The following is a 27691-nucleotide window of genomic DNA, read 5'->3' as shown; positions in this document are numbered from 1 at the left end:
AAGTGCGACCCAAGTGCTAAGTGTAATCAAATGTTTAACGAAACCGTTTGAAGTGTAAATCTCGACGAGACCAACCAGCTGTTCGGGGAATATTAAGTGGTTAAAGACGGAAAACTATCAAACATTATTGATCAAACAGCAGTGCGTCTTTTTCTACAAGTTTCTACCTTGAAGTCTACGTATCGCAGGTGAGTTCGACTTTCGGAATGTTTGTAATAAATTTATAATTAATACAGGTGTATTTTATGTTGAAGCTTGAGTTTGATAGCTATTTTACCTAAAATGTCGTTAGTTCTTTCAACATCATGGCATTAACTGAGGCAACTCTAAGTTTTTTTTATTTAAAATTTAAAGAATGTTTTATTATTTTTATTGAAAACTACAACTATATAATAGTTTAGTTAAAGAATCTTCCCAATGTTAGTTAATTGCAGTAAATGCATATTATTAAAACATTATTATGGTACCATGAACATTATGGCATTATCTGAGGAAACTCTGAGGATTTAAAATTAAAAAAAATGTTTTATGAAAATATCATTGATAAATTCCAACTATAGTTTAGTTTAGTTAAAGAAACTTCCCAAGGTTAGTTAATTCCAGTAATTGCATATTATTAAAACATTATTATGGTACCATTTCAATCATATTCGTACTTCACTATAGAAAAAAAAATATGAAAAAGAGAGTGCAATATACCATTATATCCCTGGCACACACACATAATAAAATGGCCACAAACCTTCAATTTCGTGGCAGCATTAGTGGCGGTAGCAATCGTCCTGCCAGACGATCACGAACAACCTCGTCCTGGCGATGTGTGTGACCGCTACCGGGCACGATTTCTGCAGCGCCAACCGACCCGACACGGTACACTTTTCGGTGATTATTTCTCTTTTATTTATTTTATTTCCCTCCGTACGCTTCTCGTTCGAACGGATGGACACGTACATTATGCCCTGTCCTGCATTAACTGCTCGTTACCGACAGTCCTTGGCGCATCATGATTCGTTCTGTTGCGATAAAACATCCACCCGGAATAAGGAATGGGAAAGGAGGAATGGAGGTTTTCGAGTTGTCTGGAAGTGGTACCACGCTCCCACCAAAGCACCGTTAACAATCGTACGAATTAAGGAACGCAAAAGAAAGCTACGTGTTGTGAACCGTGTATGTTGTGCACCTTTGCATATTTGCTAACAACCTGCCTAGCCCTTCCGATCTCTTGATCCGGTTGACGATACTAATGGTGTCGCACCGCAGGTCGTGTTCCCTTTGGCGAAAAGTGATTAAATGATAATGATATCAATACCGAAAACACGACACAGCTTTTCCACGATCTAACTTTCTCTGGCAGATAGATTGCCAGAAAGGAAAATGTCGACTAACGATTAGGGGCAGCTTTTTGTGCTTATCAATTCCCAAATTACACTCAAATACTAACATGAAAGGTGATATGATAATTCGCTCACTCGCTAGACTTACAGTGGTAGACAAAAAACAAGTGCCTCAACCTCTTATTTATTCAAATATCGCTGAATTTTCCATTTGTTATTTTGCTCATATACTTTTTAAATTATAATAATTGTATTTTTTTTTTAATTAAAAAAGTACAAAAACGATTTTATTTATTTTTGTATTCAAAATTTGGTAGTTCGTGATGTGGCGGATAGAGAATATCGTTAGGTTTTCGCTGTAAAGGACAATATCAGCAAACCAACAGTTGGAAAAATCTCTTTGAAAGTAAACACGTTCAAATAAATCAGGAATTGCCTACCCAAAAAAAATTTAAAAACTAGCAATGTTCAGCGAAACAAACCGGCATAACCGTACTGAGGAGGATGGTGATGGAGCTCTTGAACTGTTGCTCAGAATGTTGCTCAAAATTGCTCAGATCCTTAGCATACTTTGCAGAAAACAAAAGATTCCCTCTGGTCTTGATAAGTCTAACAGCTAGGTGGCTGCCACAAAGCTCACGCATCGATATCTCGATGCCAGAATAGGCAACATTGGATTCACGTAAAAGACATTATTTGAAGCCCTGAAGAACGCTTGGGACGAGCAAGGTTCACATTATAAGAAAATCCTTAGGAAGAGCATGTTAAAGCTGCAAAAGACCAAAGAAATATTCATAAACTATTAAAATATTTTTTATTGCATCAAACATACCATATCTGCTGACAAACTGAGGTGGGTACAGTCTTTTCCCAAGTTAAGGGACATAGAAATTCGCGTAACTCGAATTCCCTTTTATAATATCGTCTAATTTTAGTATTTAGGGATCGATTTTGCCATTTCACGTTAGGAAGCACATCGATAATTGATATTTTTATGTTTATTTCGACAGTTAGAGAAAAATATTTACCAAAATTAATGTTTCTAATATTAAAACCTAACGTAGTTTTGGGAAAATTTGAAATATGACGAATAAAAATTTAAATTACACATACAAAATTACAAAAACAGCCAACATTTTGAGATTCGCGTGACTCGGGAAAAGACTGAATTTTTTTTTTTTGCAAATTATTTTTTTCGGTCCAAATTGATTTTATTTTCTATGAGCGATTTGCTCTGGTTTTCAGTATTCAATTATTGTAACAAATTTTAAGAAAAAACAAGATATCAAAAAATTTCTGCAATAGTGCTTACTTTAATGTGATCCAGTAAATTGAAGAAAAATTTGATCAAAAATGAGGTGGACACGTTTTTTTGCCGACCACTGTACGTATACGATTATTAATGGCAGATTAGTTTTTTCGTATTTAAAATAGGAATTCTCGTTAGTTACACGAAAAACAAGAAAAACACTCTGTTACTGTACTCGTGCTGTATCGAATAGCATATCAGCTGTACACTGATACGATTGCGGCAGTACGTACTTGCAACACTTCGCTACATTATTGGAATACGCCCGAGGAATAATTTATATTGCATTGCCTGCACAAACCCAGCACATAAAAACACATAAACAACAGATGCCAAGCGTAGTGAACCATGGACGATGTCACCCGCGCCACAAAATGAGCTCTCGTGAGAAGTATATTCCCAGCGGGCCATTCCCATCTTAACAATGATAGGGAAGAACGTTATGTTTTGTTGTTGCGTGCTAATTAAATGTGACGTTACTCCATCGTCGTTCACTAAACTCCACTCCTCCTCCTCCTCCTCACTGTATACTTCCAGTTCGGCGGCAGAACTCCCGGCGGCAAAACCGTGACATTGGATCGGCACTCGAAGCGTGACATCGTAAAGTGGTGCACAACGGATCCGCAGCCAAGACAACGGTTACCCACTGACGACCCGCCCAGTGACGATGACGACTAAGGTGGACGGGGTGCCGGGCCCGCGGAACAATGGGCACGAGATGGCCCCGCTCAACACACGTGCCCGGGGCGATGGGACGCACGGTGTTACGATCATGCTGTCACCGCCGGACCGCAGCTCGATCGGATCGCGCGACGGTGCCGGCGCCCTGCCCGATGGCGACCCGGACCGCGCCGCCTGGTCCGGCAAGATGCAGTTTTTCCTCAGTATTATCGGGTACTCGGTTGGGCTTGGCAACATCTGGCGGTTTCCGTACCTCTGCCAGCAGAACGGAGGAGGTAAGTGTGCTTTGCTGTTAATACCGAAGGCCCCCGTTGATACGAAGGCCCGCGCTACGATCGATATTTTTCGCCGTAGCCATAATACTGGTGGGCTGGTGGCCAAAAATCGTTCACCAACAGATGTACCATCCGGGGCGGGGTGATAAATTATTGAATTAATATCAATTTCACTGGCCCTTTCCGAGGATTACATTCAGCTGCCTGAATTTGGTGAGCAGTTTATTTCACTTGCACTTGCCTAACATTGGAAGTGGTCCAACGGTAGTGGATTCAGATAACCGTTATACTACCAGTATAACACTTTTGCTACGAAACATACGAAAGACTATTCTAGGCATTTATTTCTTGCAGGTTTGGGGAGAAATATTATTCGCAAAAAGGGAATGGAAAGAATATTTTTTGTATTAAATGACCCAAATAATTCTTATTTTAATTGAGCTGATGCAATAATGTTTACTAAAAGTTCCCTTAAATTAAAATTGTGAAAACAATTCTAACATTCTTCCTTTAATCCATATGTATTCCGATTGTTTTCGATAATTTTATTTTTCGATTTTACCCCACCGCTCGTACAAAATTGTACTGAAAACTCCATAACATTCGCCTTGCAACGTGGAACCTCCACAGTGAGCGTTTAATTTATTATCGAACCCTATCACCCCTCGCATCTCGACTGTATCGCCCGATCGCTGCAACTGTTTGCGTACGCACACTGCACTTCGTATCAATTACGGAAATTTGTTCCAATCAGCACCCATTGGTTCGCACTTCGATTGATACTGACAGCGGGCCTTTCAAGCGTTAATAGAAGGGCTAGAAGAATCGACACAGCGACCTAGTCTTGGCTGACGGTAATTGGATACGCGCAAAAGAATCATGTCTATTTGACGATCTTTGGCAATGTGGAACAATGCTTACTTTTTTTGCGATTCTTTAGAAGTGTTGCTTGCCAAGGTCTAATGTAGCAGCACAAATATTGCTCGTTGGTCGATAATCACTCACTCACTCTGTTTGAATATTTATTTAAAATGAACGATTCGAATTGTTTTTCTTCTTTAAGGGGACCACAACAACCAGAAGCGGTCAACCATTTTTGGCCAATTCTTTGATTTTGTTCACCCATAGTTCTGGGTACTGTGCTGCTCTGTGTTTTTGTACGGTCCTGTTGAGTAAAATACCTACAAATAGACCTTTAAATAAACAATTAAGAATATTATAATTAAATTATTAAAATTCAAAGATATTACCCAATCATATTCATCGTAAAGCGATATTTTACACCGGAAAAGTTTGAGCTATGCTCATCAATTCAATCGATTAAACAACAATTTTCAAACATTCCGATGCTTTCGAATGGAATACCTTTCAAATGTTTAATCGAAACACGCCGCAAACGTGCCATGCCAAAACTTTTACTTTTAGAGCATGCGTCTCCATTTGGTATAAGGTTAAAACAGTTAACCCTCATTCATTCATTAAATCATTCTATTGATTTTTATCCTTCTCTAACACCAACATATTTTATACTTAGGTTAAAATAGTTCAGGTTTATTTGTAAATTTTCCAACTAACTGCAATTTGATCATGCAATCTTCTTAAATTTAAAGAAATCCTTGCAAGGTATATAAAGGTAATATAAGGTAATATAAGAAAGGTATATAAAGTTAATATAAGTGATGGTATTGAATATTTCCCTTTTCCCCTAACATTAAATTGATTTGTAGTGACCGTGTACAGCCAGAATAAGGTGCCCTAGTACAGCCAGAATAAGGTTAGATTCAGATTTCGAATAGATTAAAACAATCGATAAGCTTAAACTAAAATAATGTTGTTGTGGCCCGGAGTTCGGTGTAGTGAACCAAAAGTCTTAGTTCAAATCTCGCTTGTTCAATTATCTGAAGGTCATTAGTCTTAGAAGAAAAAAAATAAGATGAACTAGAAGATGGAGAATAAAAAAAAGTATAAGAGGCGAATGTAGCTGGCCAGCTCAAAGTCCCTATGAATACAACAAACAACAAGAAGTAAAAAAAAACGTTATTGGCTTATAACAATAACTTTGTTTCAGTACAAAAATTGAACAAACATATTTTTATGATATTATTTTATGTATGCCTTGCTGCTCCGAAGCTTGAAGATACTGAACACTCATGAAAAAGAGTAAATATCCATGAATAGTACACATTTTTTGTATAATTAAATTATACCTCTTACTTATCTAAAACAAATTGCTATTTGTTAGATCTCGATATAATACTTTAGAAGCTATAATGAACAAAACAATTAGCGATGTGGACTTACCGTTCTTCGTGAATTCAAAAAAAAACAAACAGAATGGTTCACTTGGCAGCAAAATGAACCAAATGAACTAAATAACTCACTGTAGCGTTTTCAGTTTCAACCAGTTAGCACCAGCGTGTGATTGATGTCAATTTCAATCGGCTCTAAAAAGGCTAGGCGCCTCCATTACAATCGTTGCGCGGTTAAAACGATCAACCTTGATCTTGCCTCGTGCGATGCTATCGACCGGCAATTTAGTTTCATTCATCAGTCAACGCTCCTCGATCCGTTTCCCTTTCTTCTTCCGAGGTACATTCTAGTAAAACCCATTAGCAGGCGCCTTCCGCCCTTGGCCGCTCGCGGTGCTTCACAAGTTCACGAGCAGCGGCAACAAACCGGGGCTAGAAAGCTCGCCGGTTGACATTCGAGCCACACTTCACTGCGAATCGATCGGACAATACAAATTGCACAGATTTTGCGTCATTAGGCGAACGTTGGCACACCCTCTTTGCGCAATTTTCGCTTCGCTCACCGCTCGCGCTTCGGCTGCAAACTACAATTACACCCTGCCAATGAACTGCATTGGCACTGTAACCGGACTGGCTGACCAACGCAGTATGTGGCGCTGCGGAAGTGGTTTGCATTAATTGAAGGTACCGATGTTCGTAATTGTTTGTCGCTGGCCCAGATGCAACATTAGGAGGCCAGCATTACTCACTCACTTGAGCTGTTTGCGCTCACCGGTGTACTAAGCAGCTGCGCTAAGAACCCACTCTGCTCTCGTGCTGATGATGTGTCGAACTTTCGCCCACAAGACGTAAACAAATGCATCACTCATTCGGGTGGACGTTTGGGGAAAAAAAGGAGTCGACATAGCTTGTCAGTGGCAATCACATGGTGGTAAAAATAACGCATGGATCATGGTGTGGCAACATGCCTGAGCAGTGAAACATTAGCCCACATGTACCTGGTGTCCAGATTTTTCAACTGCGCACCTGCGAGCAGTGGTACAAAGTTGACTCAACCGATGGAAAATACGCTCACCCTCAGTCCGAGGCACATTTTTCTCACCTATGACACAGACCTTCTACCTTCGCTGGCCGCCTTCGCCCGCCTCAATGCGTGTCCCCGACGGATGCCAATGAAAATCGCACGAATGGCGCCAAGCGAGCCGGTACCGGTCGGGTGTGTAAGGTACTATAAATACGTCGCACTACATTGGTGCCCGCAGCCGAGGGCCACAATCGATCAATCGAGCGAGGAAGTGTAAAGTCCAGCTTTTTCGATCGATTGATATTGCATCGTGAACGTTGTGTGTTGGTGCAGCCACCAACGAAGCAAAAATACATTATTTTTCTCCGGAACAAACCAATCCAGGCACCAAAGGGGCGAGGAAATTGTTTGTCTCGAATGGGGGGAAACTCGTGTGGCTGTGGGAACGGTTGGCTAAAAACACATCCTCTTCCATCGCTGTAACGAAGGATTGCGTGTCACGGCGCCCTAGACACTGCTGACCTACAGCGCCGTAAGCACAGCCCCATTTTACACGGCGCTCACTGGTGATTGGCAGGTGCCAGTGGTTTTGCGGCCGGCGGACCCCATTTCCCCCACCACTGTCGGTCGCATGGCCGTGACGGTCGCACGAGGAAACCAAGTTATGAAACTCATGGCGCGTACTGCCACTACCACTACTACTACTACAACCACTCCTTCCCGATAGCTGTGATATGAAAAAAACACTAACTCTATCGCGAGTAGAAGCATGATGCAGCCAACGCAGCATGGATCGCGGCATCGGGTGAAAAGCGGGAAAATGACGATGCACTTGATCGCAATTCGAGCGGCGACTCGTGCCCGTGACGCTTACACAACACCGAAAGGGTGACCGTTACCGGCGGGGGAAAATAGGGTACGATGCCATAGAAAATCCGTTCTGCCGCTGCCATTAAACTAGAGCATGAAATATTAAATGGAAAATGGCAAACATGAACCAATGACGCAGCTACTAGGCGTCGCGGTCGACGGTTTTATTTTTGGACGACACATTTCGGTAATTTGATGTTCTACGACGTGGCGCAACAAGGGACAGTTGGGCCGGGTAGCAAGGGCGTAACGAATGTAGGATAATACATTAATATTTACCTGCATCTTTGTATTTGACGGAAGAAGCGAAATAATTAAAAGTAGATTTGACAATGGGAAAACCGCAGCACCGACAGCAACATTGATGTGGAGATGTTCGCTGACTGCTGACCGGTCTTTCCCTAGTCTGAAGAAACACCTGTCACGGCGAACGGAGCTGGGACTAAATGGCACTTACATAGCATCAGACATTCTCAGAAGGATTATTGGCCCGGTATTTATGGAGACGTCACTGCAATGACAAGCTGTAGAAGGAACTCACTTATCGTACAGTGCATTAGAGTCACTACACTCCGGAGGGCTGGTCATGACGTCATGAGAATGACACCGGACGATCGGTCGTCCACATGGATAAAGAAGGCGTCGTAGGCCCAATTTCAGATGCAATGATGGCGAAGCCACGGGATAATTGATAGGCAGACGACGGTACATGACCGTGAGCGGTTTAGATTCAATCGTTGTGGTCAAACAACAAGTAAAACAAAGTCAAATTCCCATTAAAAACAAAAAAAACTAGCTCAAACTTTAAACTACCTGTAGGAAAGCTTGAGCATAGAAATTTCCTAAAATATCTGCGACAAACCGAAGAAAACTGAGAAATCTTTTGAGAAAATGTTTGAGTCACAGTACATCAGTGAATGTTGTGTTGGTAAAGGCGCCGGTCTTCACACGGCAGGAGTCCAAAATCCCATCCTGATCGAATCCCCCGTAGCTTGGACTGACTATCCGGCTGACGTGCTAAAATAAGTTTAGTTAACCAGAAATGGCAGACATGGTCAAATAGGTCGTTACACCAAGAGAAAGAAGTTACAGGCTGTATCGATACATAGGTTTTGTAACATAGTGCATTAAGGAACAAGAAACTACCGCTAAAACTCCTCTAAAACCCAGGAAAAACTTCGGAAATTCAACGGCAACTATTTCCTGCAAATCGATATTGCATAAAAACTAACACCAGCCCATGGATCAAGAACAAAGTTGCGCAATTCCCGACGAGATCACATAAAAATGGTTTATTTTAAGTGACCTCAAAACTTGTTTCTGACGCTTCCTAACCCATGAAAAATGAAATTCAGAAGAACGGATTTAGCAACTCAAAATTATACGGAATCGTTTTGCACCTACTACTGAAGCTACTTATCTTTCTTAATTCGGACTCCAACCCGAACTCGCTACACCCACGAGCCGGCTAGTGTCGCTTAAGGCAGCTTGCATCGACCTGAGCATTGCATCAACTGACCCCTACCTACTTGTACCTACACGTCGATCCGATCTTACTCGGGTAACTGATGGCTCCTTTCCTAAATCCGGTAGGTTCGGGTCAACCCACGCATCACTATCCCAAAGACAAATTAGACCCCTTATAAACCCTTAAATATGAACAACTGATGAGCCTAAGGTAGAAGAAAAGCATATAACCCCAACATGTATACCAAAGAAGAAGGATAAGTCATTCCCCTCTTTATGAGGTCCAGTGCAGAATTGAACGCAGAACCGGTGGTGTAGAGGCCTTGCGTATTCCCAATTTCGCCAATGGAACGGCACAGAGAGCTTTTGATGTTGACAGGGTAAATGCATCCAACAAACAGCAATCGAAACGGTAGTAACACTTATCACATTGATAAAAACTGTCACATTTTCCATAAACTGTTTGCGTTCGACTTTTACTTAGAATTAAAGAGAAAATTATGCCTTTTATGAAAGAATGCGGTATGAAACTTTTCAGTTATGCTACTGCAACATCACACATAATGGTCAGAAGCTTACGACTTCCATCCAACGCATTGTAATTGAATGTCAATCAAATAAGCCGCAAGCATTGCATTCATTGGAAAACGGTAAAAATAGCTTCCCTTCTCACCACTGACAGAACACTGAATGAATGTCCGATTTGTACAACGTTTCCCGTGATCTTTTGCACGTAAATTGACTGACGAACAATACCTCCATCTACAGCACGTTCCTAACTCACTGTCATTTTCCACATCCATCAACCGAAAGTTACAACAATTTCCATCGGTATGGGCACGTTCCGGCCGCACGGATGAAACAGTGATCCATGTGCAGATTTACTGGCAGCTTGTGCAAGTGTACGGCACCGTAAGCACTTCATCAAGTAGAGCAAGTGGACAAGCGTTTTTAATAATACCATTTGTCCGGCTTCTAATGATGGGCCTAGTTGAGAGCAACGTTTGCAAAAATGCACATCTGCTAGTGACAGAAACAGGGTGCCCATACAGTGTGAATGCAATTGCATATAACTCCATGTTCATTATTTTTGAACCCTAACTTGGAAGGAAATAAAATTTACACCGCTGCATAGCTACATCGCATCTAAAGAAGATGATTCATTTAAGTATCTCTAGTGGGCTTTTATGGTCAAATGAGTCATTTAGTAATTATAAATGGTTTCCTCCTACGCTTTGCACTCGCTGCTCCGCGCTGTGACTAACGCCACTTTAATGAAGCGCATGATGGCAAACAGCTGTTTTCGGAGGTGCAGTGTGTGCACTCGACTGTGCACTGGAAAACTGCATCACTTTGTTCGCACAAATTTCCTGTGAAATAAGTATGACGGAGAATTGTGAAAGTGTTGTTTGGGCTGAGAGTTGGCTATGATGAAGTTTTTTGAAAAAAAAGATTATTATAATCTTTATTATTTAATATTAGTATTATTGTATAATTATTATTTTATTTTATTAAAATGTTGTTTTTTTTTATAAGTACAATAAACAATAAATAAACTATATATTACTCATAATCTACGGGTGCTACAGTTGTTTCGGATGCCATCAATTTATGTGGCTGAAATACACTAAGTGTAACCTTCGTTTCATCTTTTCCACGCTCGTTTGTTAAAAAAACATTCGATCAATTGAGAAAAATGAAGAAATGATTGGTTGCACTGACATTCCTTCACATTTTGCATTCTCCCATAGCGCATTCGCGCATGCTATAATCAGTAAACACACAGAGAGCACAGAGGAAAATTGTAATCATAACAAATATAAAGCACTGCCACCACTGCATGCGTACTAATGCAACTCTATTGTCGGGTTTTTCCACCAAAGCACTTCTGGTTCGCGTCTCGTGGGCGCCTCGATGGTTCAAACCACTGGCAATTGGACAAGTTTGATGTGTTACACCAGTCACAAGAGCTGGCCTAACATGCACCAACGTTCGCCCTCCCGTTACTGGAGCGAAAGACACGAACGGGTGCTGCGAAAGGTTGGAAAAATACATCACAATGCATCTTTTCCACCAGCAGTTGCAAACTATTTATAAATGTGCAGGTCAAATTGTTTTCCCGGGATTGACCTTGCAACAGCAACCTGGTTCGGTTTCGTGGAACCAGAAATAAATAACCTGCTGTCATGCCATCCTTCGGCATAATCTCCAGCTAACTGCTGCTATAATAACCTCCCCGACGATCGATTCATTCGCTTGAACGCGGAACGTATCACACCGGTGAATGTTCCCGTGGCATGGTCTCGCCGGACGGCACCGCATACCCGGGGCACGTGGCACCATCGGCTGGAAATGATTAGTGCGCCTAAAGCTAGGCTAATCCAGCACGAACCATCGGCACACGAAAGATCGACAACCGTGGCTTCGTTTACGGTCGAAGGAATGTGGCGAAACGAATCGATGCCCCATTGCCGGGCCGGACAGGTCGGGCTTTCTTGCTGGCTGGCACAAAAAAACAACTATCCACCATGTACCAATTATCTTCGCTGGAAGCTACAGACCAACAAAAAAACCACACAAGGATTAGCCGTACGGGGAAAGAGGGATGTATTGAATGTGTTTGTTAACAGGCTGATTTGGCTGAGGCTCCAAAATTTTTCTTATTTTTTTCTTGAATGACTGACACGGCAGCTAATTATTTTATAGATCAAGGATGTGATTTTTAAAGTGAAATTTATTTGAAAAATGTTATAAATATATTTGAGGATTTCTCTCTGGTATTTGAAGCGATTGCGATTACTCATTTTTTCAACCTCTCTTGGTCGAACATCGACGTCATTCGCCATTTATCTCGGTATACTACGGAACGGTATACTATCCGGCTCCTTTCATGACATGTTCAGCTCACCTTGCGAAACCTAACGAGTCTTATTTACTGCTTAATTTAGTGATTATTGTACATCTCTTAGAGCCTTGAATTCTTTCACACGCGGTTAAGAAGTTTTTCCGCAGCTTTGGAGAGAGTTCCTCAGAGGATGATACCGTTACTAGGACTTTAAATGTTGTTGTGAATGATTAGAGAGGTTTTGGACCTCCTGGGTCTCTTTCGCCTCTGGAAACGACTTTAAATGTTTTTTTTATTCAACAACGGCAAGGCCATATTGCGCAGAACTAAAGGTAACTTAATCTAGTGTATAATTCACATTCATTTGAAGAAATTCCCATCTCCAAACCGTTAAAGATCACATTATCTCGGGTGTACTTGGTCGCTTTAAATGTTTTGTAATGTTCCAACTTCTATTGTCACGACAAGTGTTTTGGATAAAGGAGATTCCTCGGTCTGTTTTACGATCATCTTGTGCGTTTCTCACCATGTTCGCAACTGAAAATCATTAAGCAATGATGTCTATGTCATTAACGTATACCAAGATGTAGATTGTCCTTTTAGCCCTCGAGGATTTCTCCTTTGAGTTTCGGGATGTACCAAGTCTAACGGCACTCCTCTTTCCTGAAGCAAACGTTTGCGAGTAGCTAAGGACATTGAAAGTTCTCCATCTACCTGCACTCGATATTTAACGAGTCATGTGACATTTATCATCTTATCTCTTGGCAAAGTACCAAAGATCTAAAAGATCCCAAAGGAGTTCTCATTGTATCATTAAATGTTACCCTCCAGAACAATGCGACGGATGCGACTTCAACGTTAATGAAAGAGTCTCGTAATAATAACGTCTATTCGTCAATACTTCACTCTAAAGTTTCTCATTATTATGGAACTATTAGGGGATAAATGTATCATAGTCATCAGCAGTTTCATAGACTTAGATGAGATATGGAAATTCTTCCTTTTTTAAACAGAGGATGGAACTTGGTTTACTTGTGATTTGAATCCAGGCCTGACATGTTCTAGAATCTTGACAAAACGGTGATTCTGAGAACTTGTATACAAAATGACTATAAAAATAAATTCTATAAAGTTCATGTAGCTAAAGGTTTTATAACGCCATATTGGTCTTTCATGCAAAACAAGCAAACCTTCAAGCATGCTCCACACTTCAACGTGTTCCATTACGGTGATTGGTACTTGCTACCTCCTTAAGCATGTAGCACACGATACAAACACACGATAAACGCAATCAAAGCAAGCAATCCGACGATAAAAGTACTCTCACGGGAAATACACTCGTTCGAACAAGAAAACTCAATTTCTTATCAAAATCAACAATTTTATCGAGTGAAAAGAGAAACAACACCGCGCACAACCCCCTTGTCTACACCGTGTCCTCTTCGATCGGCCCCTCGCACTGGTTAGATAGTGTATCACAAAAAACGCGTGAATAATGTTTTATTTTCTTTCTTCCCTCCACGACACAGGTGCTTTTCTCATACCCTTTATGATTATGCTGATTCTTGAGGGTATACCCCTGTTTCTGATCGAACTCGGCATGGGACAGCGGATGCGGCTCGGTGCGCTTGGCGTGTGGAACACAATCCATCCGTGGCTCGGTGGCATCGGTATCAGCTCCTGCATCGTTACGTTGTTTGTGGCGATCTACTATAATGTCATCATTACCTGGTGCTTCTACTACTTTTTCAACAGCTTTCGGGTAAGTGGTGGGCTCCCGAGTCCCGTCCCTTGCGCTTTGGTAACGTTGCGATTCTTTTTTTATTTTGTAGTATCCATTACCGTGGGCCGTCTGTCCACAGCTGAACGGAACCGACGTGGAAGAGTGTGAACGGTCGTCCGAGACCGCTTACTTCTGGTATCGCACCACGTTGGACGCTGCGCCGAGTATAGACGAAACCGGCGGCTTCAAATGGTGGATCGTGCTCTGCCTGATGCTGTCCTGGACCGTGGTGTTCTTCATCGTGATGAAGGGCATCCAGAGCTCGGGCAAAGTAGTGTACTTCACCTCCCTCTTTCCCTACATCGTCCTGACGATCTTCTTCATTCGTGGTATCACCCTCAAAGGGGCCGGGGCCGGGTTAATGCACATGTACACACCGAAGGTGGAGAAGCTGCTCGAACCGACGGTGTGGCTTGACGCCGCCACGCAAGTCTTTTACTCGTTCGGACTCGCGTTCGGATCGCTGATTGCGTTCGGCAGTTACAACACGCCCAAAAACAACTGCGTGCGCGATGTGCTGCTGGTGTCGGTCTGCAATGCGATCACCGCCATCTACGCCAGTGTCGTAATCTTTGCCATTCTAGGCTATAAGGCGACGCTAGGAGTCGATCGATGCATTCAAGTGTAAGTAGGGTGGCGATATTCGGGAGGCATTCTGTCGCGTTATGTCTGACACTCTTTATCTACCCATTAGAAATAAGCATATTTTAGTGAAACACAATCTACTTCCATCGATGGACGTCGATAACAGCGAGTACGAACACGCGATGGCCAGCCTGAACGAAACGATGACGAAAGAATGGGAGTTTGAAAAATGCAGCCTGGAGGATCAGTTGTCCAGTGTAAGATATCGTTGAGCAATTCGAGTCCCAAACGCCTCAACGGATCTTAAAGAATATTTTGTATAATTTTTCTAGGCTGCCGAAGGAACCGGCCTTGCGTTCATCGTATTCACCGAAGCCATCGTCGAACTACCAGGTTCTCCCTTCTGGGCTGTGCTATTTTTCACCATGTTGCTCTCTTTAGGCTTAGGATCTCAGATCGGTATTTTGGAAGGAATGCTTTGTACCATATTTGATATCGATATCTTCAAAAGGATTCGGAAACCGTACGTTACTGGTACGTACCACGGCGGTTGGTTTGTCGTGTGGTGAATATCACCTTAACTGTTTTTGCAAATACTTTCGCAGGTGTTGTCTGTGCATTCTGTTTCTCGGTGGGTCTCATTTTCACCACCGGTGCGGGCGAATATTGGCTGAAAATGTTCGATTCTTTCGCCGGCACGATTGGATTGGTTGTGGTTGCGCTGATGGAAATGATTGCCGTCATATACATCTACGGACATGAGAAGTATGTTTCATGCTTTGGCGTCTATTTGATAATGAACATTAAATTTACTAATATCAACGTTCGTTCTTCCTGTCTGTAATTTAAAAACAAGGTTCACGGAAGATATTTACCAAATGACGGGCATTCGGCCGGGTCTCTACTGGCAAATGACCTGGCGATATATTGGTCCCGCCATCATGGGTTGCATTCTGCTGTCTTCTATACTTTCGATGCTACTTCGAAATCCAACGTACGGCGCATGGAATGGGGAATTGGTAAGTGGTAGCCGATGGTCATGTTCAAACGCAACGAAGTCTCATTTCTTTCCTTCCTCTTCAGGGAATTGTCGAAAACAAATCATATCCTAATTGGGTGATGGGCATCGCACTAGCGATGATTGTTGCCGGTGTGCTGCCTATGCCAGTGGTCTTCCTGTTACGACGGTTCCAGATACTGAAGGTTGATCTCGACATACACCAGGGATCGATCCGAAGAAATGAAACGACAGCCTCCACCAAGGAAATGATTGATGAAGACGACGTAAGTAATAGGCTCTGCATGTATTTATTACGCGTTTCGTTTGTTATTCCCCTTTTTTTATCACAGCATATATTTTATCTAGGACATTATTACGGCGTAAGAGAATTATTACTTAAGAATTTAGCTGTTTACATCGTTATTCTAACAAGTATACCTGTTGGTATACCACATTTGATTTAGGAGAATCAATGGAATATTGCAACACTTCGACTGTTACGACAGTTAAACAAAAAAAACTTCTACATTCTAATATCAAAAGAAAACTATTTCAACAACAAACTTGATGAATATTCCCAAAGTTATGCCATATTTATTTCTATACTAACGGGAACGAACAATTCAACGTATACCAAGTCGTTTTGGAATTACAGGCAGTCCCCGAGATACGCGGGGTTCCTTTTATACGCGGATTCGGAGATATATGCGGCTTTTGGAAATTCGATAAATGAACTAGTTTATAGCACAAAATCTAATGATAATCTGAAAAATTAGATCTTTAATCCTTTTTCGGTCATATAAAACCTTTCTTTCTAACTTATTTTAATGTAATCTTTCTAAAAATCGCTTGATTTGCTGACTAAATTAAGTGCAGAGAAGGAAGTCGACTGTGTGACTTTGAAGTATAAACGAAATTGCACCAGGATTCGACTTACGCGGAAATTCGAATTGCGTGGATTTTTCCTGCGTTATAGCGGTCCACCATAATAGCGTATCTCGAGGACTGCCTGTAATCGTTAATGTATTATTAATGTTTAAAATATGACAGCTTGCTCGTGCCAAAATGAACAAACATTTACGCAAATTAGTATCATTCCCAAGAACTACGAAGGTTCCCGTAACGAACGGATTCGAGGAACTACAGTTGATTAGTTTTTAAAAGAAACTCAATAAGTACGTTTAATACAAACCAGTTTTGGGAATAATAAGTAAGAAAAAATTAGAATTTAACTTAAGGAAAGATATTTTACAGAACATATTTATGAAAAGGCATTAGCATTTAAGATAATTAACAGTGTTTTGTTGTTATTCCACAAAGGAGGTTGAAATTTGTTTTTTTGTTATTCTAAGACGTACTTTAAGTTCTATTGCTTTGTATTATCGAAACAATCACACACGTCAATGTCGTGTTCGACCATACCATTTCAAGCGTCACACGAAATGTTTCCACGTTGTACTAATTCATTCATTCATGCTAAAATCTTCTTTCTCTCCCTTTTCTTATCTTCTTTCTCGTTGTGCTCTGTCCACTGTTGGCCGTTGGAAACACACACATTTATAACACATTTGAAAACTTGAATATCTATTGCTCATTCGATGTACCATTACCATTAATTGCCGTGTCGTGTGCTTGCTTTGGTGTTTTATTTGTCTAAAAACGGAAACCGAACTAATCAACGAATTTACTGTGCCACCGTTTGAATAAACCATCCATGCGATAATGCAGGTCGTTAGCCCTGACTTACCACCTCCGCAATCGCTGGCAGCTACACGCTTCACGATCGGTGATTTTGATGTAAGTTTTATCGTATTTTACACGCTTTCACACGCCATTGATCATCATCTCGTTCTGTGTAGTATGGATCGTAAGATCCTTCATTTTGTCTTTTGAAATCCATCCAACGTCATCAAACGTATCAGCTCCAAATACATTTTTAGTAAGATGGCTGTTTTTCTATTGATGTTTCAATACACGTACGTTGATTTTTCGATCATAAATCATTTAAATGTTATCTTGCCATCGACCTAGTTAAAAAAAATCAGTGTTAAAATTATGTGTTCAAGTGATTAGATGTCTTTAGCTCCTTGAAATATTAAACACAATTACAGTTGTTTATTTATTTCTAATTTATATTCATTTCACCAATCTTTCTCTAAGATATTTTATAAAAAAATATTTTCTTTTCGATTTATTATATTAAATTTCACCTTGATTTATAAATCTTTGTTATATATTCATGATATATTTTCCTTTAAAACGTGAACATATAATTATTAACACTGATCGATTTCACACAGCCATTGCTTGCTCTAAACTACCTTCAATCATCTCATACTGTTCATATATACTAACTTGATGTGTCCTACTCCATTTCCCCGTTTCTTCCACAACTCTTTCTTCTCTTTCTTTTCTCCGTTCTCTTCAATTTCATAGATACGCTCATAAATTCCAAAAAGAAACAAAAACTAAAAACACAACCTTCAAGTGATAAAATGTAGCATATATTAATTTGAATCCAAGTCCTCACCATCGCATTTGCGTGACGAACAGTCGGTGCAAAGGCAAAAATCCCGCATCTCACCGGCACCTCATACCCAAAAACATCGTCATCCGTTGTAGTGCTGTGCTCTCATGTTGATTGCTTCACTAGCATATTAGGTACGCTAGCAAAAAAAAAAATAAAATAAAATAACTAAAAACAAATCCCCCGATCAAGTCTGACGCTCGATAAAAGGTAGTGGGAGTTGCCGATCGATGCGAACCGCATGCGCATACGCAGAAAGTATATAGTCCACCGATTGGTATTATCATCATCATATCTGTGCGCGAAAGTGTTTTCTTCGCACATTCCTTCGAAAGCTTCGAAAAGCAAGTGAAATTCTGTAAACTCCAAACTACTACCAACACCTTCCACGAAACGACAATCTCAGGTCTTGTTTTTTTTTTCTATTTTCAAACGTTTAAATCTTGCACTACCGTTTCTTTAAATTAAACTACCGCACCATTAAACGTTCACGTTAAAGCTCTTTCTTGCATCATCTTAAAAGTTGGTTCTTTTTTGCATCCGTTTCGCAATCATTTAATTGTCGTGTCCCGTACCGTAGATCAAGCTTTTGTCATTTTTCATCACCGATCGCCACCATTATACGATCACTAGCTGTTTCGCAATCCGACTGATGGCCGCTGACCGAACTTAGTGCCAGTATGTCAGTAGTGCATCCCCTGTTTAGCGGTTGTAGTGTCTAGCACGCTCGCGTCAATGTGACATTGACATGGAGTTTATTACTTGAAAGTTATAGACGAAAACCGATGACGCTAGCAAACGCGGTAAAACGTCACCGGGCAAAACCGGAAGGCCCAGCGCCGGTAGTGTTAGTTACGGCAATGGCAGTTCGAACACCTCCACCATCGGTACCGGTAGTGCCGGTAATAATGCGACACTCGTCACCACCACCATCACCAGTACCGGCACCAGGAAGTCCATCATGAAGCAGTAGACCTGTACGTGATCCTCAAACCGCGCTGTTCATCAACAACGCCGATGGGTGTTTATTGCAGCCTCCGCTGTGCGTATGTAATGTAATGCACCAGAACGCACCAATTGAACACTGAAATTCTGTACGCACGAGGTGTGGTTAAGCAAACTTTAGCAAAAATCTTGAACGCATTATTGCTCACGAACGGAACACTCCACACTCCACGAATACTCCGAACACGTGGCGCGGCTCTGGCGGAGAACTTTTGGCAGCATACGGAAAATTTCACCAACCGTCAACGAACGCGTGCATCCATGTATAAAGCGCTAGCGTGTTATTATTAGTGTCAGTTACCAAACAGAGAGAGTGACAAAAAAACCACAAAATTACGAAATTCTATTCCAACCAACCAAAAAACCAAGTTTGGCAAAACAAAAAACACACACGATAAAAAGCTCTTAGAGTTTATTGTTGATGTTGATACCGTATCTAAAACGCTACGCCACGTTCAGCTCGATAGTTTTACAATTTGCCGGAATAATGCTACCGAGAAGCGGCAGTACTGCTCCACTTGGTTGCCGTGTGCGTAAACTCACACACCCACATTTACGTACCTAGGACCGTCATATTATTCAAACGCACTTGTACGACTACATAAAAGATGGGAAAAATGCTGATAAAAGCGTAAATAAGCCATCCATTGCCGAATCTATCAATTCAATGACAATATGGTAATTATAAGTAAGAAATAGACAAAAAAGTATAATTTCTGTTCTTCTCCTTACGTAGGAAAATAGATCCGTTTTATGTACGTTTTGCATACGATCGCACTCACTCTATGTTTACGTTCCGTTAAAGTATTTTTATACATTGCATCTAAAAAATAATGATTTTATGTACATCGATCAAACTTATGTCCTGTTTACCACACAAAAAAAACGTATTATTCAAAAGCAAAATCGCATGAGGTTACTTGAACGTTTCCCCATAGTAAGTTTAATTTAAGCTTTATTTTTAAATTATCGCATCAATAGTTCTTACTTCTATGAAATGAGTCCTTTTTCTTTGGGAAACCCTGCATGTTTAATTATTTTTTTATTACTGTAGCTAGGTAGGTATAATTAAGTTTAATAGACGATTTATACATTATTTGAATGCCAGTCACGCGTTTAAATTTTCCATGTAATGCCAGTCACGCATTCCAGTTCTAGTTTTGCAGGGTTACTCGCAAAATATTACAACATGACAATCACCATTTATCACAAACGCAGCAGATGATATCAAAAAAGCAATTTGTTATGTATTTTAGAAAAGTTAAATTCTTATTCTTACTGCACGTAAGAGTAGAGTGTTTTAAGACCTCTAATATTTAGCCTTATCCCAAGAATGCTCGGCTAACACAAAACCAACAGTTGATATAGCAATAAGGACTAGAATTATTAATTATCAGAATAACTATTTAAATAATGAATATGGAAGCCTCATCATACTGGCCTTGTGTGACATCATGTGCTGCAATAGCTGAATTGTATGTTAAAGTATATGATAAATGGTGACAATTTTGTGATATCATGTGAATATCCCTATATCTACTATTTGTTGGTTGGTTTCTTTTACTGAAATCGTACTTCTGAGAATGAAATATAATTTTGCCTACTTCTTCTTCTAGGTGTTATCTATTTTTTTTGATACTGTTTTAAAAAAAAATTATACCTTATTCTAGTTTTAAAAAATTACAATTGTTTCCCTTTTTCTCATTTTCAAACAGGACGACGATGATGATGATGACGATTTTAGTGGACCTGCACTAGGCGGCCCGGTCAATGTTCGGAGCGATTCGGACGACGAAGACGAACCACCGACGATGGGCAAAATGTTGGCGAAAAAGACCGGTGGCATGATGTCGTCGCCGCATAGTAAACCGCAACAGCTCCAGTTTAAAAACCAGCATCATCTCACACCCGACGTACTGAGCCCCGGTTCGCGGAAAAAACCGTTCCGGATGGAGGTGGTCGATTTCTAATCGTTCGGCGAAATGTGGTGCAACCGGCCAATACCAACGCTCAACGACGACCGTGATGATTGGTGTGGTGTGGTGTGGAAGCTTTTATCAACTTTGTTTTTAGTGTACTCTGGTTTAGACAGTTAACCAACCCCTGTTCCTTCGCTAGATGCGCGCTCGAGCGTGCGGGTATGCCTGGCACCGACTAAGTCCTTCGGTTTTTCTCCCTCATTCCGGTGGGAGAGGAGCATTCAATAGTGATGATGTAGCGACAGATGACAGCACAGCTGCAACCGCAGAAAAGGATAACATTGTTACTTGTAAATATCATGTATATTAAGCAGAAGATGCTGAAAATCAAGCTATTTGTAATAGATTAATTAGGATCGATCCAGGACAAGTAAGGTCAAACTTAATTCAGCGCCCATGCGCTGTGGGGCAGTTTAGCTCTTGGAGCTGATTTTAAAACCTTCTTCCTCCCGAATCACCTGGTGGTAGGTGTGTAGCGAACGGTTATCATTTGGCTGAAAGCGACCGCGTTAATTTCGACGTTGACTAGGGAAAGATGGTACCCCAATTCGCCCACACAATGGAGTGCCACAGCTGGAAAATGCAGTATTCTTTGGGTTTTTTGCTAGTTACCCGCTATAGGTGTGTATTTTCCTGTTGTACAAATTGTACTGTTTCAACGAAATGATTACACAAACACCACGATAGGTGGTATGCGTTTTTCCCCCCAGTAGAAGAGGCAGACACGAAATTTAAAAATAAAACCAACAAAAGACGTCAAAAATATTGCAAAAAAAAACGAAAAATCTTACTAAAAGGTGATGCACATTGAAAAACGAGGGGGACACAACCATTAAATAGCAGACACGTGTGACAATTTCGTTATGCCGAAGCTATCGTTGAGCCGAACCGTTTAATACGTTAATTTTATTAAGTTCAATACCTCGCTCCGGTGGAAAAAATGTTGTGCCCCAGCACCACCTTGTGCGCTCGTACAATAATCGTAGCATTAGGCGCCCGAAAGTGTTAGAAATTGTTTACACTGCAAACCCAAACCCAATATTTATATCTGTGCTTTAGTTTAGACAGTTGCGCGATTACTATAGTTTGCCATAATACAGTTACGAACCAAAAAAAACCATACACTCTCTCTCTCGAGCAAACACCATTATAGCGCAGTGCTCAGCAGAATAGACTAATGTTAAGTGAAACAAATAATTATTACTTAAGTGCATGTGAAGTGTGTAAGATATTACGGTACGTTCTCAACCAAAGCGTGAAGTGTTGGGGAAAAGCTCTTGTAAGACATTCTAATGAAGGGTTTGCGAAAATGGGAAATGGAAACGAATCAGATTTCTTATTTGTTTATTTTTTTTTTTTTTTTGTAATGAACAAAATACGTTTCGTTAAAAAAAAGTATCCAAACTAAAGAAGATTCCCCCTTTCCCAATTTTGTTGTTGTTTAAGGACAAACTTAAGATTGTCCGTATTTTAATGAACCATATTTGCATTGGTCCTTTCGTAATGAATAAAATTAACCGGTTTTAGGTTCAGTTTGTTCAAATTAGACATCTGGATATAAAGTTTCCGAAAAAGCGATACGTTACTAATTTTGGAACCTTTGCAATTTACTGCAAATTGTTGGTTTCAATGAAGCCTACTTCTCGGCAGGTGCGCCCAACGGCATGTAAGAAAGTGATAGAAGAGAACCAACATTATGTTTAACCGATGACACAAACACGGTATGAAATTCTTCGACTGCCTAACCTTAAACCAATTGTAGCAAAAAGAAAAGGAACCCAACAACATACAGAAAAAAGTGACAGATGGAAGACACATAGTGCCACTATAGTCTCATTTATCAATATCAATATCTTTTAGTGCATTAATTGGGTTTATTTGATTCATTTCCTTTCCACAATTCCCCATAGGCTAGAGAAACCATCAAATGAAAATAAAAGAATTAAAGTAACACAAAACTAATAAACAGAAAAGTAAAAAAAAAGTCTAAAGAAACAACCCGAGGCAGAAGTATCTGAATAACTGGAAGAATTATACAATAAACAATGTGATCAAATCGAGTAAATTAAAAGAAAATGAAAAAGAAGGAAAACATAACAAAAAAACACACACACACATACAACTACGTAGTAGGATAATCTTTTTAAGGGTTAGTTGTTAATAGTCTCATAGCAAGAGCTGGACGGTATAACACAATATCGAGCTGGTGGCAAAAGGCCAAAGAAGGAACGTACTTAAACCTACTGGACATGATTTGTAAACCCCCCCGTAACAAAAGGAAAACAGACAACAGGACATAAATAAAATGACGTTTACTTGAGTGATTAGTTATACAAGCACGTTTGTTTGCTGCATGGCAGTGGGTAAAAAGGTTAAATTAAAAATTGCAGTAATTCTGACGATAAAATCAGCTGTTGAGTAGTTCAGAAGAAGGTGAGTTGTTTTCAATATTGAGTGCAGTAAATTTATGCTCAAATATTAAGCTTGTTTTTTTCAATTTAGAGTATGAAAATTTCAATCAAACGTTCTCTCGACTTATTTTTTGGATCCGTAAGTTTTTTTTTGACCTGAGAATGTGTACTCCTTTTTCAATTCTGTTATACTTGTTTCATTTGTTTAAAATTACTATGGCACTACTACACTCACCCGTTAACAAAATCTACCATTCACGCTTTAAGATTCGATCAAGCTACTAACTCAACAGTATATTGTATAAGCAATCGTTCAACGGTGTAAAATCAGCACCAAAACCGAAGCTCACAAAAGAGTTAGCCCTTAAATATGTACGATGACCGTGGAAAAAAAGTCAATTGTTATGTATTGTCTTTCACTTCAACTCGATCATCGTCGCATCACACCAAACAGGAAAATGGTGGAAAATTATTAAAATCTTTGTTTAAAACATACTGCGCATATAGTACTTTTTATTCCAAACCATTATTTTCGTATTATTTTTAAAGCAAACAAAACTCTAAAAGTTTTATTGAAGTATTTGTTGTTTTTTTAAATAATTCTAACAATAATTTACGGTTACATAAGCTATCCTTTGGCTCCATTTTGCTGTTAACATTTTTACCGGAAAATATAAAAAACTACAATACCAGGAAACAAATATTTCATATATGAGTTTGCTCCTCAGCATAACTATATTCATCACGTTGAGCGTTTGGCTTGTGTAGATTACACTTGTTACTTCAAAAAAAAAACTAGTGCAGCTGCTACAACTTAGTAGAAACTAATGCCCAATAATGCCCAAACCCAGTACCGGATTCAAACGAGACTGTAAAGCATCGCTAACACAAACTTCGAAAATACTTAACGCAGACCTTATGACCCCCGAGATGTATACACAAATCCACTAAAAACTGTGGAAACCAAACGATCAAAAGGATTTCAAAACTAAGTATAGAGACACCCCGAAGACAGCCAAGAGCCATTTAACAAACGGATTACCAAATAAAAATTAGATTGTTAAGATACAAAACACACTGCAAACGGATTTGTGTTTGATTTAGTGCATTTCCTTTATCTAATAAAATTAATCTATTACACTTGGTAAGTATTAAAATGATTAGTATACAATATTTTATAACCACTTAAAGTTAACAAAAAAATATTGTTTTTACTGCGAACTAAACTCTTAGCATAATGTGTAAATTTGCTGCTGACTTAAAACTTGGTCGTCACTGTAGAGGGTATTACAAACGGTTCGGAAAGACTAGTCGATCGAAATTTCGCCTACTAGATAAGCGAACAGTCCCATGCATTAGGTAAAGGTTTCATCATCAATACAATAATCCAATCTCTTTATGATTTTACTTTAGCTTATAATAACTAATACAAAAACAGTCTATTGTTTCCTAAAAACAAAGAAATTTTCATTTCATTTCATTTAACGAAGTTTTGTAATTATATTAATTCTCTTCCCGCTTCAAGCAGTCTTTAACGATTTGACGAAGCTTTTGCAAAGTAATAAACATACATTTGAATAAAAGTTACCTATTTTTGAAGTATGTTTGCACTAAGATAAGATAAGCTTGTCCACAGTTTGTTTAGAAGACCATTCTTTCATAGAAATATATTTTCCATTTCATATCATTTATAACCTTGAGAGCATTAATTTATTTGTTTCGCGGTAAAGGTACCCAACTCCATTTTTTTAGTTGCTTTTCTTCCACAAACGTAAACTCCTCCGATAGTGAGACAATCGAAATTACAATCCTATTAATAATTATAATAAAATTTATAGCTTGACCCTCCCATCACAGACGCACACGGAACAGCTTTATGCGTTGCGTCATTTCTAAAACGTCGCACGCAAGACAACCTCGCGTCACCGAAGCAAACAACCACCCAGCGTCGACATTCCGGATCTTCCGAACGATCTTCACCCTCGAGCGACCAAACACAGCTGACTTTGACCGGTCTCCGTCAAATCGCCGGTGTAGAGTTATGTTTAGCACGATTAGTAAACCACTCCAACACAATCACAACCACAACCATTTCCACTTCGTACTTCGAGCGCGAAACATAGGACCGTTCGTGCTGCTGCGACGGAATCATGCCCGATCAGTCCATTTCTAAACTTCGCCGTGTAACGATCGGGGCTTAACGCGTTTATTGGCAAAACCATCCGGCATTGGAAAGAAAACAAATGGCTAAGGAGGAATCAAAGTACGGATTTAAGGATAAGGCAAAGGCCGAGGAGTCGCTGGAGCTGCTGAAGAGTGAAGATCACAAGTACCAGCTGCTGACGGTGCGTGGTCTTATCGGCAGGGCAAAACGTGTGCTCACATGTGAGTGATCGGCGTGTACGCAAAGGGTCAGGGGATGATGTCATGCATATTTGGTCAAAAATGGTTGAATGTGTCACATCGTGAACGGACGCACAAGTGGCACAACGTAAGGCCGAATCTTTATGCCTAGGCCATTTCGCTTTCTCCCACATTGTAAGTGTGTGGGGCTGGTGAGGTAATCGGTATTTATAATTTTGTTTCTTTTTTCTGTCCTTACTGCGTAATTTAGACGCGCAATCAAAACAAAACACCAAATCCAAACCGCCCTATTCTGTGACTGTTGAATGAATGAAATATATTCCGTTTAATATTAATTTGCTGTTTTTAAAAACTCAATTATTTTAATATAAATAAGAGAATTATTAATATTTGTTAAAATCTTATTCATTATCAATGCTAGACCAACGGATAAGCAAACATCATGAAATATATTAATGTAAAAATGTATCAAACGTTGCTTTCAGTAACAAAAGCTGAGGATAAAATAAACAATATTAAGGGTGCCATCGAAACATTCGAACAGTGGCTGGAAGCAAACAGTACCTCCAGCACCAAGAATGCTAAACCGAAGGACACGGATGATAAGGTGGAAACCGTACCAGGATTGGGCTTCAAAGATAAACAAGCCGCTGAACAAACGTTAAGGTATCTCTATGGATCATTTAGTTACTTTAACCGTATGCTAATGCTGCCTTTTCTCTCTGCTCTGCTTCCAGTATCCTCGAGGGTCGTGATCCCGATTATCAGAAGCTAGCCGTTAAGGGCCTTATTGGTAGTGCGAAGCGCGTGTTACCTGCCACCAAGAATGAGGATAAGCTTAAATCGATCAAGCAGGCGGTTGCAATGTTCGAAGACTTTCTCGATCGGTTCGATCGCGAGGAGCGTGGAAAGCAAAACATGCCCTATCTTGCGATCGATTTGATTCGGCAACTACCAACCCCGGACCAGTCGGATAAGCTGGCCGTTGAATTTCTCAACTGCTACGAAACGCTGGCCAAGGGCAATTACAAACATCTGCGCACCAAGGCACCCAAAGAAGATGGGTCAAAAACGTGGGACATCGTACGTAACGCTAAACTGCGCGCACTGAAACCAGACAGCGGTGTGAAGCTGTTCGATCAGGACGGTAAACCGACCGATGCGCATTTGAAGATGGTCCAGTGGGCCTACAGCCCGCAGGTGGAGAAGCTGAAGAGTTATGTGAACAATGCGGGGCGCAAAGATAAATCGTCCCATTCGTCCAGTGCACGGAAACGAACGCACTCCTCTTCGTCTTCTGAGGAAGACAAGGCTAGAAAAGAAAGCAAGAAAGACAACGGTCACAAGAAATCGAAGAAATAAACGGTACGTTTTCTAACGAAAAGATCTAATTGAAATGAATGATTTATGGAATGGAAAAAAATATTTTAGTTATATCTACTCTTTTTCTATTCTTTTCGCCACTATTTGAATTTGAAATGGGATGACAATGGAGACGCCTACAAGTATGCAATTTACGCTAAAAAATGCGTCAGTTCAGAACGTTGATTTAAACATGAACTGACTGAGTGTAACGATAAGATTATGTACTATATATTTTAAAATATGCAACACAACCATCTAAATCTATCGCGATTATACTAAAATTACTACTAAAGTATTAACATATTAGAGTGTTCTAAACACCGTATATATTTTCGTAATTTAGTAGTAATTTTAATAACTGGAGTGATAATCTTAGAATATTTAAATATTAATGACGCTAACTTTCTAACAACAACATGTTAAATGTTAACATCACACCCAGCCATGCAGCCTTGAATGATAACTAGATCACTAAAAACTAAATTGCATATCTATAGGCGTAAGCCTATAAATTTAAACTACTCCCTCCTGCGCAAGAAGGTATGCAATGTTTTCCTCACAGTAATTTTGTTTGTATCTCAAACCCATCCTTTGAATGATAACTGGATCACTAAAAAC

The 27691-nt window shown here is 40.1% G+C and overlaps 2 protein-coding genes across 4 annotated transcripts; both read left to right on the top strand.

The window, feature by feature from the left end:
* LOC128299744 (sodium-dependent neutral amino acid transporter B(0)AT3) lies at positions 1 to 22890 on the top strand. 3 transcript variants are annotated; one of them, XM_053035790.1, is made up of 12 exons: positions 1 to 188; positions 3181 to 3599; positions 13584 to 13816; positions 13887 to 14461; positions 14532 to 14679; positions 14755 to 14956; positions 15028 to 15187; positions 15279 to 15441; positions 15506 to 15706; positions 17151 to 17219; positions 18725 to 19632; positions 20670 to 20799. In XM_053035790.1, the coding sequence occupies exons 2-11, from the start codon at positions 3311 to 3313 to the stop codon at positions 18920 to 18922; spliced, it is 2238 nt and encodes a 745-aa protein (XP_052891750.1). In that variant the 5' UTR covers positions 1 to 188; positions 3181 to 3310; the 3' UTR covers positions 18923 to 19632; positions 20670 to 20799. The 3 variants fall into 3 exon arrangements, with proteins under 3 accessions (XP_052891750.1, XP_052891752.1, XP_052891751.1); XM_053035792.1 differs by lacking the exons at positions 18725 to 19632; positions 20670 to 20799 and adding an exon at positions 17859 to 18087; XM_053035791.1 differs by lacking the exons at positions 17151 to 17219; positions 18725 to 19632 and having other exon boundaries at positions 20670 to 22890.
* Positions 22891 to 25537: 2647 nt separating this feature from the next.
* LOC128299745 (uncharacterized) lies at positions 25538 to 27092 on the top strand. The gene is made up of 3 exons (XM_053035793.1): positions 25538 to 25729; positions 26194 to 26374; positions 26446 to 27092. Exons 1-3 carry the CDS (start codon positions 25588 to 25590, stop codon positions 27068 to 27070), a joined length of 948 nt encoding a protein of 315 aa, XP_052891753.1. The 5' UTR covers positions 25538 to 25587; the 3' UTR covers positions 27071 to 27092.
* The last annotated feature ends 599 nt before the right edge of the window (positions 27093 to 27691 follow it).

Source organism: Anopheles moucheti, chromosome 2, assembly GCF_943734755.1.
Source record: "Anopheles moucheti chromosome 2, idAnoMoucSN_F20_07, whole genome shotgun sequence".
In the NCBI taxonomy this organism is placed as follows: Eukaryota; Metazoa; Arthropoda; class Insecta; order Diptera; family Culicidae; genus Anopheles; species Anopheles moucheti.
The sequence above is the reverse complement of the archived record's forward strand: the minus strand, read 5'-3'. Positions and strand labels throughout refer to the sequence as shown.

Excerpts from the sequence above, each read along its gene's own strand:
- LOC128299745 (XM_053035793.1), top strand. The coding sequence starts at position 25,588 with ATGGCTAAGGAGGAATCAAAGTACGGATTTAAGGATAAGGCAAAGGCC. Across the intron at positions 25,730-26,193 it reads GGCAAAACGTGTGCTCACAT|TAACAAAAGCTGAGGATAAA; the intron begins GTGAGTGATCGG and ends CGTTGCTTTCAG. Across the intron at positions 26,375-26,445 it reads GCCGCTGAACAAACGTTAAG|TATCCTCGAGGGTCGTGATC; the intron begins GTATCTCTATGG and ends CTCTGCTTCCAG.
- LOC128299744 (XM_053035790.1), top strand. The coding sequence starts at position 3,311 with ATGACGACTAAGGTGGACGGGGTGCCGGGCCCGCGGAACAATGGGCAC. Across the intron at positions 14,680-14,754 it reads TGGAGGATCAGTTGTCCAGT|GCTGCCGAAGGAACCGGCCT; the intron begins GTAAGATATCGT and ends TAATTTTTCTAG. Across the intron at positions 15,442-15,505 it reads GCGCATGGAATGGGGAATTG|GGAATTGTCGAAAACAAATC; the intron begins GTAAGTGGTAGC and ends CTTCCTCTTCAG.